Source organism: Spodoptera frugiperda, chromosome 29 (assembly GCF_023101765.2).
Source record: "Spodoptera frugiperda isolate SF20-4 chromosome 29, AGI-APGP_CSIRO_Sfru_2.0, whole genome shotgun sequence".
NCBI lineage: Eukaryota > Metazoa > Arthropoda > Insecta > Lepidoptera > Noctuidae > Spodoptera > Spodoptera frugiperda.
Window position 1 is genome coordinate 4745649 of NC_064240.1, and position 16962 is coordinate 4762610.

General features: G+C 33.5%; 3 protein-coding genes across 5 annotated transcripts in view; 2 read left to right on the top strand and 1 right to left on the bottom strand.

Annotated features, from left to right (window-relative positions):
• Positions 1-10012, top strand: part of LOC118268529 (uncharacterized) — a 91787-nt gene extending 81775 nt beyond the window's left edge. For all 3 annotated transcript variants that reach the window (XM_035583061.2, XM_035583062.2, XM_035583063.2), the window contains 6 exons: positions 827-954; positions 5302-5496; positions 6925-7179; positions 7657-7826; positions 8148-8356; positions 8751-10012. In XM_035583061.2, the coding sequence (XP_035438954.1) occupies positions 827-954; positions 5302-5496; positions 6925-7179; positions 7657-7826; positions 8148-8356; positions 8751-8884 (1091 nt within the window). In that variant the 3' untranslated portion in view covers positions 8885-10012. The remainder of the gene's footprint in view (positions 1-826; positions 955-5301; positions 5497-6924; positions 7180-7656; positions 7827-8147; positions 8357-8750) is intronic.
• A 322-nt stretch (positions 10013-10334) lies between these two features.
• LOC126912761 (putative uncharacterized protein DDB_G0286901) lies at positions 10335-11201 on the bottom strand. Its single transcript, XM_050706664.1, has one exon. The coding sequence runs from the start codon at positions 11199-11201 to the stop codon at positions 10335-10337; it is 867 nt and encodes a 288-aa protein (XP_050562621.1).
• Positions 11202-12593: 1392 nt separating this feature from the next.
• Positions 12594-15535, top strand: LOC118268189 (uncharacterized). The gene is made up of 4 exons (XM_035582546.2): positions 12594-12807; positions 12895-13050; positions 13436-13576; positions 14884-15535. Exons 1-4 carry the CDS (start codon positions 12744-12746, stop codon positions 15087-15089), a joined length of 567 nt encoding a protein of 188 aa, XP_035438439.2. The 5' UTR covers positions 12594-12743; the 3' UTR covers positions 15090-15535.
• The last annotated feature ends 1427 nt before the right edge of the window (positions 15536-16962 follow it).

Here is a 16962-nt window from a genome sequence, read left to right on the forward strand (position 1 = left end):
GACCTATTGGGAGGAGTTATAACGTCAATGATGAAGCATCAAAATCAAACACAGCAGCACCAAGCATTCCATCACTTATAGTCACTAGACCTTTGGATGATGAGTTTTCTACTTCTTCAACGACACTTTTGCTAACTTCTGAACGGAATGCAAGTGCAATAAATTTAGGCACCGAAAATTATGAAGTTAAAAAAGTTATAACCACCCCATATGAGTCCTCACAGGATTCTGACACCAACAGTCACTGCAGTACTGTAAAATCTGGTGAGAAAATCTCATTCATTCGAGAGGTTTTATCGTGTCGAGATACTTTTTTAAAGTCTTTAGAGTGGTGCGATAATTCTTTGACGAGAGGCAAAAAGTGTCGATTTGTCAAACCTGACGAGTGGCTAGAACTGAAGAACGATGGTACCGAAATTAGATTGGACTACACTTGAGGCACGCCTTGATACTCACAAATAATTATTGCACTACTAACTCACACCAAGTTTGATGTGATTCGAGCACAAGGAACCAAACTAATTAGTTTCAACAATTTCTATAGAACTTCACTTGTCTAATATTGAATGCTCTTCTTCTAGCAGTTACTTTTCCTTATTTTTCTTCAACTAAAAACTAAAATTGGTTTGAATGAGAACTATCAGTTTTATGAAATCTATGTAGCTAATAATAGCGTCCATTATTGTATGTACCTGTTTATCAACATCAGCCGTGTCAAATCCGTTCTTAATTAAGAGCGTATGAGTAATGATTAATGTAACGCATTTATTGTAGATTATTGTGTATTTTATGAGGCATATTTTGATTTTAGTTATTTTGTTTGCAGATGAGGTGTACATGTCTGACTCAGTGTCGCCCAACCATGCAACGTTGCCAAGGCGTTCAAATTCACCACACCACGATAGAGATATGCTCGACAGGGATCGGTACTCGCTCAACAGGAGCGGACTACAGGTAAAATATTATTTTATACCATTACAAGACGTAATAAGATTATGTAACTGAACCTAATTAAAAAGGAACAAATAATGCTCTTTGAATAATAATATTATAAAGGTGTTATCACAAATTTTGAATCTCTAAAAGTACACACAGTAACTGCAAGTACAGGTCCTAACGCGCTAGTGCTGCCATCGATATAGCACAAAAACTCAATTAGTATTGTGCCTCAAATGTCACCTTTATTTTCTCGGACAGTTGACGTCATACATGTGCTGCTGCGCCACAAATATTCAGTCGTACGTCCATACTGTACCACGTCACAGAGTCCATTAATATTCCAATAAACTTTTACGTTACCGTACTTTAATCTAGTTACTGTGACGTTTTACCTTATCATAAGTGTAAATGGAGTATCTTCTGTTCAGTAACACGTCATTGCACTTTACTTTGGCATAAAATGATGACGAATTTTGCAATTAACCCATCGTTACAATCGTCTTTATCGCCTGTGCCAAAAAAACAACTAGCCTCTATTTTACCAACATTACCTTACTCAATACGATAAATTAAACTCCACAATAGATCCACAAAATCAATGTTTTGGTACAACTTTAACCGTGAATATACACCTACTTTTACAGTAACCGTGTCGCATAAATGTGCCTCTGGTTGTAAAGATATCTTTGCAAGCGAAATGCGACCTTCTGTAGTGACGTTAAGGGAGTTTATGTTCTAGAAACGTCAAGTGTAGGAGTATTGTCTCGATGACCGCGTTGGCCATTGTATTATATTACTGCGTTTTGCAACACAGCCCGCGAACAACGAGACTTTGCAAAACGTTTACTTGAACGAATACTTGAGTGTTGACATGGTAGGGTAAAATATAGACAAAGACTAAACTTAAGTTACTCTTTAGTCCACAATTCATTTTCAACTCACTTTTAGTCCATTAATTTGAGTTACTCTAACAAACCCGTTAGGCTTGAGTTGATTGGACAAATGCGTAGAGTAAAAGTGCGTCTGTGTTAATAGCTTCATAATTACAAAAGAAATTAAGCCAATCAAATGACACAACCAAATAAAAACGTGATTATGAAATCATGGAAAAATAAAAAACCAATCAAACAAGTCATTAAAAATTACTTATCACAACGAAATGTAGGAAAAATTTTGTTAAAGTGCTCCAGGTGTGCTAGGTAATATAAGGATAATTTAGGGTCCTAAATGGACAAACAAATCAATTTAGCACTATTATGTTTCAACCATAGTAATAGAATTGTAATGAGAAGTTGTCAAGTATCCAACAGTTTTATGCATATCAAACATAATGAATTCGCACTGGGCTTGGCCTATCGTGCTTTACACTCGAAATGTTGTAATATTAATCCCTTATAAAGTATCGTAGTGTGGGTAGATACGATAAAACCGTATTACTCAATGCCATACGCGGCCGTTTGGCCCGTTTCACATGTCCATATACTTAGTTAACTTAGTTTACATTGTTGTTTAGATCTAAAACTAAGTAAGTAAGTACCTGCACATAAAACACAAAATGGCTTTTTAATTAAAGAGTTAGGCTTGATATCATATCAATATAATGAGTTATTAACGACCATCTATCGCCAGTTATTTGAAACAAAAATATAGTTAGGATGGCACTTGTAAAAATAGGATTAGATTAAAAACTACAGTTGTCTAAGTTGATAAAGCAAGATGTCATTATGTATAGATATTATATAAAAGTAAATTAACTATACGAAATTAAAATGAACGAATAAATGTATAAATAATTATATGAAATATATAATATAAATATACAGGACGAACTCGACATCTATGACAAGGATTGGTTGCAAAAAGTTTTAAACAGAGAGGAGTGGAAGGAGGGTAGGGAGGCCTTTGCCCTGCAGTGGGACGATCATGGCTGAAATCTAAATGTAGTTTTTAATATCCGTAACAGAAACAAAGAGCCAAACTTGATTAATGAACGAACAGTTTGAAATAACGTCCCCACACATCAATCTCATTACGTCATTCATTATACGCTGAGAAAATAACCGCTACTTACGAGTTACAACTACTTCAAGCTGTTTATACTTCGATACGAGTAACATTACCGTTTTTCCTTCACTTATTAAAACATACAAGATGTTTTAAAAAATATGAACAGTTGCCTGCACGTCAACCTACCTCAAAGCTGTCTAGTTTCTTTAATAGAATTTCTACTTTATTAGAAAGCAATAAAGTTGCAATTGAAAATCTTAAGAGATTGATGTAAGTTACGTAGATTGTAGTAAACAGAAATCAAATGGCATGTTCCACTTATTTCCAATATGGCGGACGTCACAATCGTTACCTCGAACACTGGCATTAGAGAAACGTCAAAATTCAAAATAAGAATTCACAGATAATAAAAAGGAAATACAGATGCACAAGATAATCGAATATCAATAATTTATTTACATTGTGTTATTTTGTATGAGACACAATTTATATCAAGCTTTATCTAAATTAGATCATTGACATTCTAGCAGACTGTTATGATAAAATAATATGAAAATTAAATGCTCCAAGCTAGATTTAATATAGATTACAATCTGTATAATAACATACGTATTAAAAAATAAAATTTATTTGTTTGTTTATTCTTATGACGGGATATGGTTACACGGATGCTTGATTCGTTCACCATTGTAAATTAAAAATGTATTGTCTGACTAAAGCTATTAATAGAACTTACGTAGGTAATTTTGATGTCAAAATTGCCACGGTACAATTATGTTTAAACCTAACCTAACCGCATAAAAATGAACACCGGTATAACGCAATACCTAACCTATTTATAAAGGTGATGACTTTCCTCATTTAACTAAACGTTTAAGTAAAATTTTCCATAAAATTATACATTTACTTCTGTTATTAATTACTGAAATTCTTAACAAAGCCTTCTTTGTATTGTATTCTGAAGATCATTAATTAAATATGCATGCACTAATGCTAATACAGATAAATGCGAAGTCGATAAACTCAATTACGAATTGTCCTTCAAACATACAACTACATAGTCTCATAAATAACATACTACATAATATATTGATGCAGATTAAATAACAGCTAATGGATTTCCTGGTCTTGTTAAGGTAACTTGACATAAACACCGATGACTTTATCGGGCATAAAAATAATGGCTGCTCAGGACTGGATCGGACTAGCGTGGGACAAAGTGAACTACATTCTTTGTCTATTGTTTCGTATAAGGGAATTGGATTATGTTTTTGTACAAAGGATTAGGTAAAATATGATTTATTTACCTATATTTATATGATAAAGTAAATAGTATTCTGGTATTTTGTTCCGCTTCTTTAGATATTTTTTGCTAATGAATATTCGCATTTTCGTCAGTTAATACTTGATGGTAAGCTACTAGGCTTTCCTGTTTAGAAGTTTATGGGTTTATCGGTTTGAACCGGATTTTAGGTGGGCGATATAATCGTCGGTCTCGATTGTCGAATAAACGACAGTCGTTAAGGATTGTTAGATGTCCGTAAACTCAATAAGTTCAACTAAAGATGTCGTAAACTGGCTTCCAGTGGAATGTTCATCCGAATTCCAATCCAAGGCCCGACAGTCACATTTTTACCGAATATGCTAAATAGTATAGAGATTTCTGGTTCATAAATATACATGTTACGGCTGTTATCACTTCTAATGACAAGATTTCTATAGCATATAGGCATAAAAGAAAGCAGATTAACATGTGTGTCTCCGAAAAAGACCGTTACACCACCCGCGACGCTCAACCGCTTAAGAATTAAGAGAGAGAACAAAATATAATAAATTCATAATTTGATTACCAGAATGTAGAATGTATCCACGAAATAAAACAAATACCACACACAAGTATTCACGCAGGAATTGTAGTATCGAGTGACAGATAATGCAACCAAACAAAAACATGCCGTATGGTTGGTTCACAGTAATTGTAGCTCAGTTGTGAACGAGGTAGCAAAGTAATATGCTATGTGTTCTCTCAACGCTTTATTTTTAGATAGTATTAGACCTAATTTCGCGTGAACAACCGCGTCAGCTATTAGTACGGGTACCGTGTTTGTTTATCCCGTTTCTCGGTTCAAAATGTCCGTTCGGAACAACAATTTTAGTGATGTCAAAGTCTTGGTGAGGAGTTTACTTATATCGTTTTCCTGTCAGTTATTATCTGCTTACATTCGTGGTAAGGTGTTTGAGAGAAAGAGGGATTATTACATTAATATTAGAAACATCCTTTGTTGGAAAATAAAACATGACGATGGAAAAAATTGGGGACGAAGTTACTAACTACATAATGTTTTGTATTTCCAGGTTCGCTCCGAATCCATGGCATCGGTGTACTCTGGTGCAGGTGAGGGCACTCGAGCCAACGTGACCATTCGAGGAGAGGTTCAGATCTCGTTGCTGTACAACTACAGGCTGGGAGCGCTGGAGGTGGGCGTCAAGAGGTGCCGCGACCTGGCTCCCGTTGACGTCAAGCGCAACAGATCCGATCCTTACGTTAAGGTATGATTCATTTATCATTTTGAACATTGGTCTTAGTAATTAAGGTCTAATTTTCTTTTCTTTTCGAAGAAAAATAAATGTATGAAAAGGGCATGGACCAAGAGGCCGCCGTGAAGAACTAATATAAATAGAAATTAAAAACAAAGTCCTATTTTATTAGTTTACATGCAAAAAAATGCAGAGAAGCATATCGAAAGCGTTCTTTTTAATTTACTCTATACAGAAAGACCTTTGTAAAGATTTGTGCCAAATTGAAGTTTATACCAAATATCATCTGTTTCTTTAGTACAGAATTCGTTATTAAGCTTCAGAACAGACATCATAATTTAGAATAAAACTCATAACCGTTATTTAGAAATACAGACATATCAAAATAACAGGTTATTTATTGCTAGTGCATATCGCATCGTCTGCCCATCCACTTTAATCCACCACAAATGGAAATATTACCATAAACGGTAATTTTGAGCAGGTGAAAAAATATCAAAAATAGAGAAATTTTGAGCAGGTGAAAAAGTATCAATATCAAAAATAGCGAATACGTGACGCAGGTGACGTCTCAAGATTATGGAATGTCGGAATATAATTTTATATCAATGTTACATTGAAGTGCTGAATTAATTTTAGTATAAACCTGTCTAAAAATAATCAAGTTTCGCGTACCCATGGCCATGAGGGCCTATCAACAAACTTGATTAGCATACACCACGAGAATATTAATACGGATTCAAGTATAACATGAACTAATCAACCAGTTAGATATTGCGTAATGATAGGTAATATTAAGGACATGTTTCGAAAAGCCTGTCCACCTATAAAGGACAAATTTGAAGGTTGCAATGAATTTAATGTTCACCAATTTCTAATGTCGATATCTCAGGTTCTACGTAGCTCAATTGATCGTCCTACACCATAAAAATTACTCCAATGATCATATAAAATAAGGATCATGAACAATAAATATTCGTTTGATAAGCAACAGACATTTAAATGAAAAAGATTCGGATGATAAAACTAATTCACAAATGGATAAACCAATAACGGTCGAAACTTGAGACACGGAGATGATATTATATTCAGGCGACACGACTACATGTTATTTATTGCAAGTTCGTCACACATTTGTAACCATTTCAACCCATGTTAATGAATCATTTCTAATACTTACACACCACTTAGTATGCTATATATTGCTGTATAATTCAACTTAGTTTATCTTTTAATATCTATCAATTTCGCTGTAATTTAGATTTACTCAATAGTCCTACTTGTTTCACTTAAGTCTCCCAAGAAACAGGATTATCCTAGTTTGGAGGCTAACGATACTTGGTATACTTGATGACAACACCAAAATTAAACAAATTGTGCCACAGTATAAGACCATGATTGTGAAGTTCATTAATAAAATTCTTATTCTTACAATTCCAGGTGTACTTGTTACCGGACAAGTCCAAAGCTGGCAAGAGGAAGACGAAGGTGAAGAAAAACACCTTAAACCCTGTGTTCGAGGAGACACTCAGCTTCGTGCAACCGCTGGCCTCGCTGTCCGCGCGGACACTGTGGCTCAGCGTGTGGCACGCCGACATGTTCGGGAGGAACGACTTCCTCGGGGAGGTCACGCTGCCGCTGGCCGATGTCGTCTTTGACGACCCCGCGCCCATGTGGTATAAGTTGCATGAGAGGGTGAGTATTCACTTTTTCTGACACTTCATTTTCACATAAAGAAAGCAAATTAACGCCTGATTCTAATTAGGCCTTACTTTGCGGAAATCCATAACTATACAGTAAGATTTTTAGTTTTAATTCCGCTTATACATGTACTTTTTAATACCGCATTTTTAAAAATACGTCATGTATAAGCGGACTTAAAACTAAAAACTCTTACTCTTACTGAATTCTTTTTCACATTCACGATCGGCTTTAGCTGACTAACGTGTCTGTTTGACGAGGTGACTCAACTAAATGCTGCTCGTGACTGTGAGCCCTTAGCGAGACTTGAAACTAATCGAGTTAACTCGTTAAACAGTTGGATATTACAGAAAAGAGTCTTATGATTTGTGATTATTGAACACAACACTATCAGAATTTGTTTTCCTAAAAACTTTGCTGTAACATTGTATAGGTACATATTATAAAGAATTTTTTTAATTTTCCTTTCAGACGGAACAATTTGACGAGCAGCAAGGCAGTCGCGGCGACCTGATCATAGGTCTGAAGCTGGAGCTGACAGAGGGCGCGCGCGGCAAGGGCACGCTGCACGTACTCGTCAAGGAAGCTAAGAACCTCGTCGCCACCAAACCTAATGGACTCGCTGATGTATTCTGCAAGAGGTAACCTGAAGTCTAAAGTTTAAAGTTAAATCATTTATTCCAATTAAACCATAAATACAAAGGTACTTTGAAATGAAATTTGTTAACATTTTAAATAAAGAAATACATAATAGTCTGTGAATCTCTCCGTCAGTAAAGCTAGGTGCTCGTTCCAAAATGTGGCTTCGTATGGTGAAGAACGAGGAAGAAACTCCATTCGTTATTTTTTTAAATTGTATGCTTACAATTTCTGTTATGGCATATCCAAGCACATTTTAATGGCCATAACTAACCACACACTTACTATTAAGTCGATATTAAACAATCCCTTACTCGTTTCAGCTACTTACTACCGGAGCGGGGTCGTCTAGCCAAGCAAAAGACGGCAGTATGTCGCCGTACATTGAGCCCAGTATGGGAGCACACGTTCACGTACCGAGGGCTGGCACCGCATGAGCTCGCACAACGCGCGCTCGAACTGTCTCTCTGGGACCGCGACCGACTCGCCTCCAACGACTTCATGGGCGGCGTCAGGCTCTCACTTGGATCTGGTATGTATTTAATACTAACATAGGTAGCTATTGACATAGTTTTGTGACAATTGTAGCTCTAAAAACAATAAAATTCACAGAAAACATAAAAATATTGAGAAAAATCGATTATGTTTAACGGCTTACTCGCCATACAAAAACAATAAAATTCATAGAAAACAAAGATATTCAGACAAATCAATTGTTTAAGGGCTTACTTATAATAGTATGAGTCCTTTGCGTGGCTTGAAAGTAGTCGAGTTGCCTCAAGAAACAGTTAAGCTAGTAAGCCGTATTTAGATTGAAAAATAGTTATAAAAGAATTGATATTTAATATTTGTTTGTAATTGTCTACGAATTTGAAGAGTGCAGTTTTAAATTAATTCTACTTACTAATGGTGTTTTTTCCACTCAGGAACTTACATGGGTGCCAACGTCAACTGGATGGACAGTACCGGCAAGGAGGTGACTCTGTGGCAGACCATGATGCAACGGCCCAACTTCTGGGTCGAGGGCTCACTACAACTCAGACCTAACCTTAGCAACTGAACTTAATACGTTACTGGGCAGTTCTATAGAAAAGCAATAACTATTAGACAGCGCTACTTACAAGATACTAAATAATAACATATCGTGCCAATTTTGTATAAGCATTTCTTACTTACACAGTAAGAAATCGATTTTAATGTCGAAGGTCTAAATTGTAAGTAGCGCCATCTATGATTTTATTACGGTAACTCTTTTCCCCTACCTTGGTGTTTGTTTTTTTTTTTATATTTTTCTACTTTTTATTTTATTACAGTGATATTATTTTTCATTTAAATCGAAGAATCTAATGTCTATATTATCATATTGAGGTGACGGTGTTGTTTAAATTATTTTATAGAATTGCCCACCTGATTTGTCATTGTTGTGCGTCCCTAACATTAATTCGTAGGAAAATCAATAGAAATAAATAATTACGTATCTATGATCACATGACATCGAAATCTATACAAAGTATTGTAAATGAAACTGCGTAGAGTGTATTCAATTTTATTATAATAATATTCATTGATTTTATATTGTGTAAAACATTTTTCTTAAACTTTGATACTCTACTTACTACACTGCTAAACACAATCCTGTTCTGTGGTTACAAGTGCCAATAACTCAATCTATATGTACCTATTTTCTACTTAATTATTCAATAAGTATTACACATCAAAATATTTACTCGTTCGATATTTAGATGCCTAATTTTGATATATAACATTCCATTGATATAATATTAAAATAATAGCTTTAAGTATCAAATGACAATAATATTTTTTTCATATTTCAAACTGCCTTTAGTTTAAACTAAGTTATGCATTTAAAATAGAATTTTAATGTACAAATTAAGTCTACATGGGTTTAAGACAAGCTCATGCATATTGTGATTATAACGTTTAGGGAGTTCTAATAAAAATTGAATGAATGAATGAATGATAAATGTTGCCTGTGTAAAATAATTGGAATGCAAGTTAAATGTTTAATTTAACGACATTGAGACGTCCGTAGTTTGTATATTATATTATATTAGACATATTGATTCATAAGTATTTGTTTATTATAATATAAACTTAAATATTTTTTTATATAAACTTATTGTGAATTTAAAACAATCTGGAAATAAATATGCTGAATAAGTCTTTACTTGATTGTGTGTTATTTTTATTTATCCTTATAATCTAATTACACAAGCTTTCGACCGCCACGTCAAGAAAGCATATTAGTCATATTTACAAGTTTTTAAAATTTGTATTACAATAAGATTTTTCATGTGAATATAGACGAAATACAAAGAAAGAAGGCCAATTCATATAAATAGAAAATGGGTCAAGTAACATAAATAGCTTAAGAAATAAAAAAATAAAGTCTTTTTAAAAGGTCTTGTCGTCTACACATGACCATGGCGGTCAAAAGGTTACTAATGATTAATTTTAATTTATGCAACTTAAGATGTCTACTTTCGCAATTAATTTTCGGGAACAGTTTCTTTGTCTTGAAATTTTGTTATGCACATTCCAGTGTTTTTAAACAGCTTGCAATGTTGCATTACATATTGTTGTGTCCTTTTGGTCAGCAGTTCTATTACTACAGGCCGGCGCTGTCCTTGCTTCCCTTGCTTCCCGATCCTATAGATCTCATCGACGTAACCGTTCAGGTTGATGCCAGCGTAATTTTGGAAAATGTTTATTATTCTGCTGTGTAATTCAACACCAGTTTCATAGAAATTCTCGTTTAAGCCATATAGTACAATTTTTGTATCACTACTCTTAGTGTTGTTTTCACCACTCTTAGTGTGGTTTTCACCACTCTTCATTTTATTGTTTTCACCACTCTTAGTTTTATTCTTTTCACCACCCTTAGTGTTATTGTTTTCACCACTCTTAGTGTTATTGTTTTCACCACTGTTAGTGCTATTTTTTTCATCACTCTCAGTGTTACTGTTTTCACTACTCTTAGTGTTGTTAGCATTGGTATTGGAAGTTTGTTCCAATACTCTCAGCTCCTGTATTTCTTCTTTTAATATAACGCATTCAGATTCTATACTTGCAATATTTTTCTTCAAGTTTTCTATTTCTATGTCAGTTTTGTCCTGCTCTAGAGAGAGTTTCTTTAACTTTTTAGAATTTTGGGTAACTTCGTTCTTTATTTCATTTGTGGCGCTTGCGATTTTTGACTCAATCATTTGCTTACCTTCACCCGATAGTTCTTTAACTTGTGACCTGATGACTTCTTGCACTTCTGATCTAACAAGTTCTTTAATTTCTGACCTTATGAGTTCTTTATTTTCTGATCTGATGCTCTCTTTAATTTCCGATCTGACGAGATCTTTCATTTCTGACCTAATGAGCTCTTTAATATCTGTTAACATTGCCCTTCTATTGTTTTCAAATTTTATTTCCAGAACTATGTTGAGCCTTTCAATAAACGTTTTATTTGCTGTTTCTTTGGGAGGTTCATTCACTTTGGTGTCGGTACTTTTATCATCCTTTTTCCCACTTTCATTGGCTTGAGATTGCGAAATGTTTTCGTGTTTGCTTTCTTTGTTAATTTCGGGATTTGAAGAACAGATTACAGTTGATGGAGTGCGGGCTCGACTATATGAATTTGGTCCTGGTTTGAGTCTCATACGGGTGCATAATTGGCAATTCCATGCGGATAGTTGCTCGTTTGACATTTTGCACAAATAAACATAGGTAGATAAATTTGCACATTTTAGGTGAAAGTTTTTACGACAAATAGTACAATTGATATAATAGCTCCCGAAAAGGACTTCTTGAAGACAAGTTACGCATATCATGTCCTCAGCCATCTCTTGGCCAGTGCAGCAGAAAATCAACAATAGACGGTGTAGGTACGCGTATAACGTTTTAATTCAAAGTAATTACTTTTACTTTAGATGGTGTTCCGATCCGTTCCGTTTCAAAGCTAGATGGAGCTTGTTTTCCACTTGGTTTAAATAGAAAAAAGTTATTTAAAAAAGTTCTATTTCCCACTTCGTCACTGAATTATCACAATAACGTCGTGGTTTTCCACGTTGGTAAATATATATTTACCCACTAAATAATACCTATAGTATAATTAGGTATTCTAAATGTCTTGCAACTTTTATTGAATCTGCGCACAGGCACTTTTATTAATTTATTGTCACTATATATTTGTTTTTATACACTTTCACTTCGTGTTTCGATGCTGTCGCACTATGGGGAGCACAATGGCAATCTCTATCAAAAAAATAGGGTACTTAAAGGCTGCAGTGAATGAACGTCACACATTGAATTGATTAATTCAATCAAAGTAAGGTATGTGTTTCTTTCGTCATATTATGAGAACGCATATTCAGAATAATTCAAATGTACCTACATAGGTGTTTTTAGTTTTATATTGTTTGTCTCTGTCTCGGACAAGTCCTCGTCCTAACCCGAGGAATCAAACCCGCCACATCTCAATAGTCGCATTTGCGACCACTCCACCAAAAAATTGTTAAAGTTAAAATGTAGGTAATTGTTGGTATGTATAAAAAAACCTGTATACAGAACTTAATTGGAGATACAACTCCAATTAAGATAACAAAGGTACCAAATACTAATTAAAAGCAAAATAATGTTTTGTAATAATTATTTTACTACGATTTTCTTTTTTACGATATGTTAGAAATTCACGTTTCGTTCATTTTATTTTAATATCATTCATTCATGATTCATTCTTGATTTTGACAGTAATGACAGTTTGACTTTGACATTAGATACGAGACGGAGAAGACGAGTTACGACAAAAGACAGCGGCTAATATTGTTGGCTTTGGCTTGGGTTTTTATTGATTTTCGATAGTTTTCTAAATTAGTGTGTAAAGTTTATGAATAAAAGTTTCCATTACAATGCTGTCCTTTCAAGAAAAAATATTCTTCTGCCTTTGCATATCATTTGCCACATTTAAAACAGGTACGAGTTTTAGGGCGTTGTTTCTTGTTATTATTTCCAATTTTGTTTGTTATTTTGTTTTCTATATTATTTTTCTTTTGTTTTTAGTTTATTCAATAAACTGCTACCAGTGTTCAGGGACGGATTCGAATAATCCTTTTCAGTGTAATGAGTTTTTAGAGAACGACGTAGATTTACAACCTACCGATTGTGCGACGATACACAACGCTCAGTATTGTATTAAGCACGTCGGCCGGTACGAAGGTGAGAGTTTAAAGGGGACACGCTGTAACCTTATTTATAAACATATTAATACAGCAATAACTTGACAAATGGGTCCCTAACATGAAACAATACTTATTAGAATAATCATTGCAATAAGTATCTATTATGACGAATGCGTAATGGGCTAATGGGGTACTAAACTTAGCAGTAACATTATCTCGTATTCAACTACAAAGGTGTTGGTTTATTACTAACTTTTAACTCTGAATCATTACAGAAATTACCAAGTTACAAAACTTGGGAAATCACTTCCGAAGATAAGTTTTATTTTAATTTACTTTATGTTTATTTATTTTTGTTATATTATTTTAATAATGGAATATTTTTGAACATAATATATATAATCATTGGAAAATAAACCTAGGTCTAGCCATAGAGTGTTATCAATGCAACTCTTCATCGACTATGGAATGTGGTGATGGATTGATGAACTTAGATGGTGGTATACTGAAGCCTACACCTTGTGACCATGTGTACAATGCTATGTACTGCATTAAACAAACAGGTTCTTACTAACACTAACTATGGGCTTCTGGTTTTATATTGTAGATAGTAGAGGAGGCCCATTGGCCAGCAATGGACTTGTACATACTGTGGAATGTAAATTAAAGTACACTGTATTTTTATTGTGTCTCATAATAGGGATGATGACGGGGTATAAAAATTAAAAATATATTTAGTCCATATGTGAGGCAATGAAAAATATATTTAGATAAAACAAATTAGAGTTTTGAAGGGGAGTTAATATCATCATATCCACATATAAAACATCTAGGAAACATATCGAATATTCAAATTTCAAATCAATATATCGTCAAAAGTATTTGTTGAAAATAAAAAATATGTGTCTAATATCTTAAATAAATTAATATACCAGTTGGACTTTAAAATAAAAATTAGTCATCAACCTTATTATGTAGGTACAGTGGGAGATGAGAGGATTATAATAATTTATTACAGCACTTTACACTACTAATACTTATGGTGAAAAGTACACCTATACCTGATTATTCAAATACAATACTTTCTTTGTCATCTTAAAGACAAATATTTGAGCAATCAGGTATAATGATGCACTGAATGGCTTTGAGATTTTACAGCACTGGGCACAAAACATGGTTCACTAACTAAATGCTTTTATTTTTGGTGAGTATTGCACATTTCACAAACTTTTAGAAGCAATGTCATGCCTTTTATCCACATAGGGGTGCACATTACGGCATGTAATGCCGCTATACAATGTACTACACCGCTTTACACCAAATTGTGTTATAAGTCCCAAGGGGTGAGTCCATTGCCATATACTGGGTACAAATCCAGACTCTTATGTTATTACTGAGAAATTTTCGAAAAACAGGAAATAGCCCAGTGTTACTTTACCAAACCCAGGAATCGCACCCGAGACCTCTTAGCCGGCAGTTGCACTTGCGACTACTCGACCTAATCAAACTTTTAGCTAGCTACATAATTAAGGTATTTAATCTATAATGTTGTAAAATAAACTTGTAAAATATTGAATATTTTAATCAGTTATTTTGATTGCTAGCTTTTCAATAAAAAGCAAGACAATCCTATTACCATAAAGAACATAATATCACCATAAAGAACATAATATCACCATAAAGAACATAATATCACATCTTTTGAGCCCTGAAATAAGATATGCAGATGAACAATGGAATATTTTCACAGTTATATTTTATGAATCCCATGAAAAGTACTTTACAGAATACCTAGGATTATTAAACAGAGAATAATTTCAAAACTTAATGGTTTTGTGTTTTGTTTTTAACATATTTCCTATTCTTTCAGGTGGTATCAGCACAAAGAGGTTTTGTTCATCATTAGATTTAGGTAATTACTGCAACTATGTGAAACAGCCGGGTGACAAACTGGAGTACAGAACATGCATATTTACCTGTGGCAGTGACGGATGCAATGCTGCAACAAGCTTAAGTTTCTCTGTCCTCCCTTTAATATTACTTTTTGCAGCCACTTATTTTATGTATAAATTCTAAGCTTACACATATTTAAATACATAGATTGAGCATTCCATTTTGAGCTGTCTAATAACATATGTATTGTAGACCAGTATTTTTGTAGCAGCTAACTCCAGTGGCTAAATGAAAAGAATGTATGTACATAGTTTGTGTAAACTTAAAAAATTCTGAGCTCTGGCTCAGAACTCCGTTGTGTTGTTTTATTTTAACATTATATTTTTTCTGTGCAATGTATCTTATATAAGTACTGACTAAGCATTTGTCCGTCCATTTTACATTCCAATTTATAATTAAGAACAAAATGTGTTTGTATGAATTATTTCAGAAGATATTTTACTTCGTTCATTATTGAATCTCATTTTTAGTTTCTGTTATTGACTGACTAGTAAATAAAATGAATTTGTAATGCATACATATTTTATACACGTACGTATTTTTGTACAATAAAGTTTGAATGAAACAATTGTGTTTGTGTTTAACTGAAGTTGATATTTTATAAATTCCCATCCATATCCATATCCTCGTCCAACAATTAGTTTTTTTTTTACTGTAGACACCTGGTTATACTAATTTGTTACACTGGTGTAATGAATGACGGAGCAGACATGATTGTGACCACACATTATGGTGTAAATGTATTACATTTTTAATGTAACGTGTCTGTTATTAAAAAGTGAATAATCTCAGTGGTCAATATTTTCTTACACTGATGGTTGATTGTGTTTCATTGCACACCTGAGATCAGTAGTCTAAATAGTCATATCCAAAATAAAGAAGTTGACTGAAGAAGACTGTGACCTTACTAAATCACAAAGAGTATTGAGCAGGCTTAATGTTAGGCGGCTCGAAAATATCGTTACTTTTCATCACTCTTCTCGTTTTATTAAATATTTCTAATTTTAATATACAAATAACTTCATAAAACGTAACACTTGCTGATTTTTGTTATTTTCTGTTGTTATGGAAGTTTAGATGCAGAAGCATTCAGTGAAAGGAAAACCTTCTATTCTGAAAGTCAATCAGACAGGCTTTAATTATAAAAATATGTAATTAATTTAGAAATAAAAAACCGTATAATACTATCCAAACATTTATTGAAAATTTGTGCTACATAAGCATGATATAAAAATACATAATAAATATTAACACCGACTTAGCCAAGTAAATAATCCAGCTAATGCACAATAATACTTTCATTTTCACTTACCACACTAATATTATGCGTTTTATACTGAAAAATGGAATGTTATCATTCAGATTTACTTAATTATTACACAATTGTATCTTTCATATAGGCGTTCCATGGCATTTTATTGCATTTGGTACACAAATAATGCATACAATCATTAAAGCCACAAAGTATCAAATAGGGTAGATGACTCATTATTTTAATGTCCGTCTTGTAGATTATTTTAAGATATTAGACGCGTATTTTTAATTTTCTTATAGAAACAAATATTTTTGAAGTTATATTGATTTGAAATATCGCGTGACGTCATTTCTAGGTAGGTTTATACGTAGAAATGACGTATTTGCCACTCCTTAACTTTAATTCGTTTTATTTAAGAATAGTTATGTATATGACAAAATAAAAAAAAAATACGTGTCTAATATTTTTTCATTACCCAACTGACGGACTAAATAGATTTTTAATTTTTATACCCAGTCATCATCCCTATTCAAATACAATTTCAAAGCTAATTAATATTTTCTCATTATCAATGCAAATCAAAACGGCTTGAAAGTCTTGAGAAATCCAGCACCTATGTATAATGTAAAACTATTACGATGCTAGCTCGGAACTCTAACTAAAATTATAGTACAGAAAAAGTCCAGGTAACTTTTTTTGTACAATTTCATTTGCAATGTAGGAATACCATTCATGAATGTT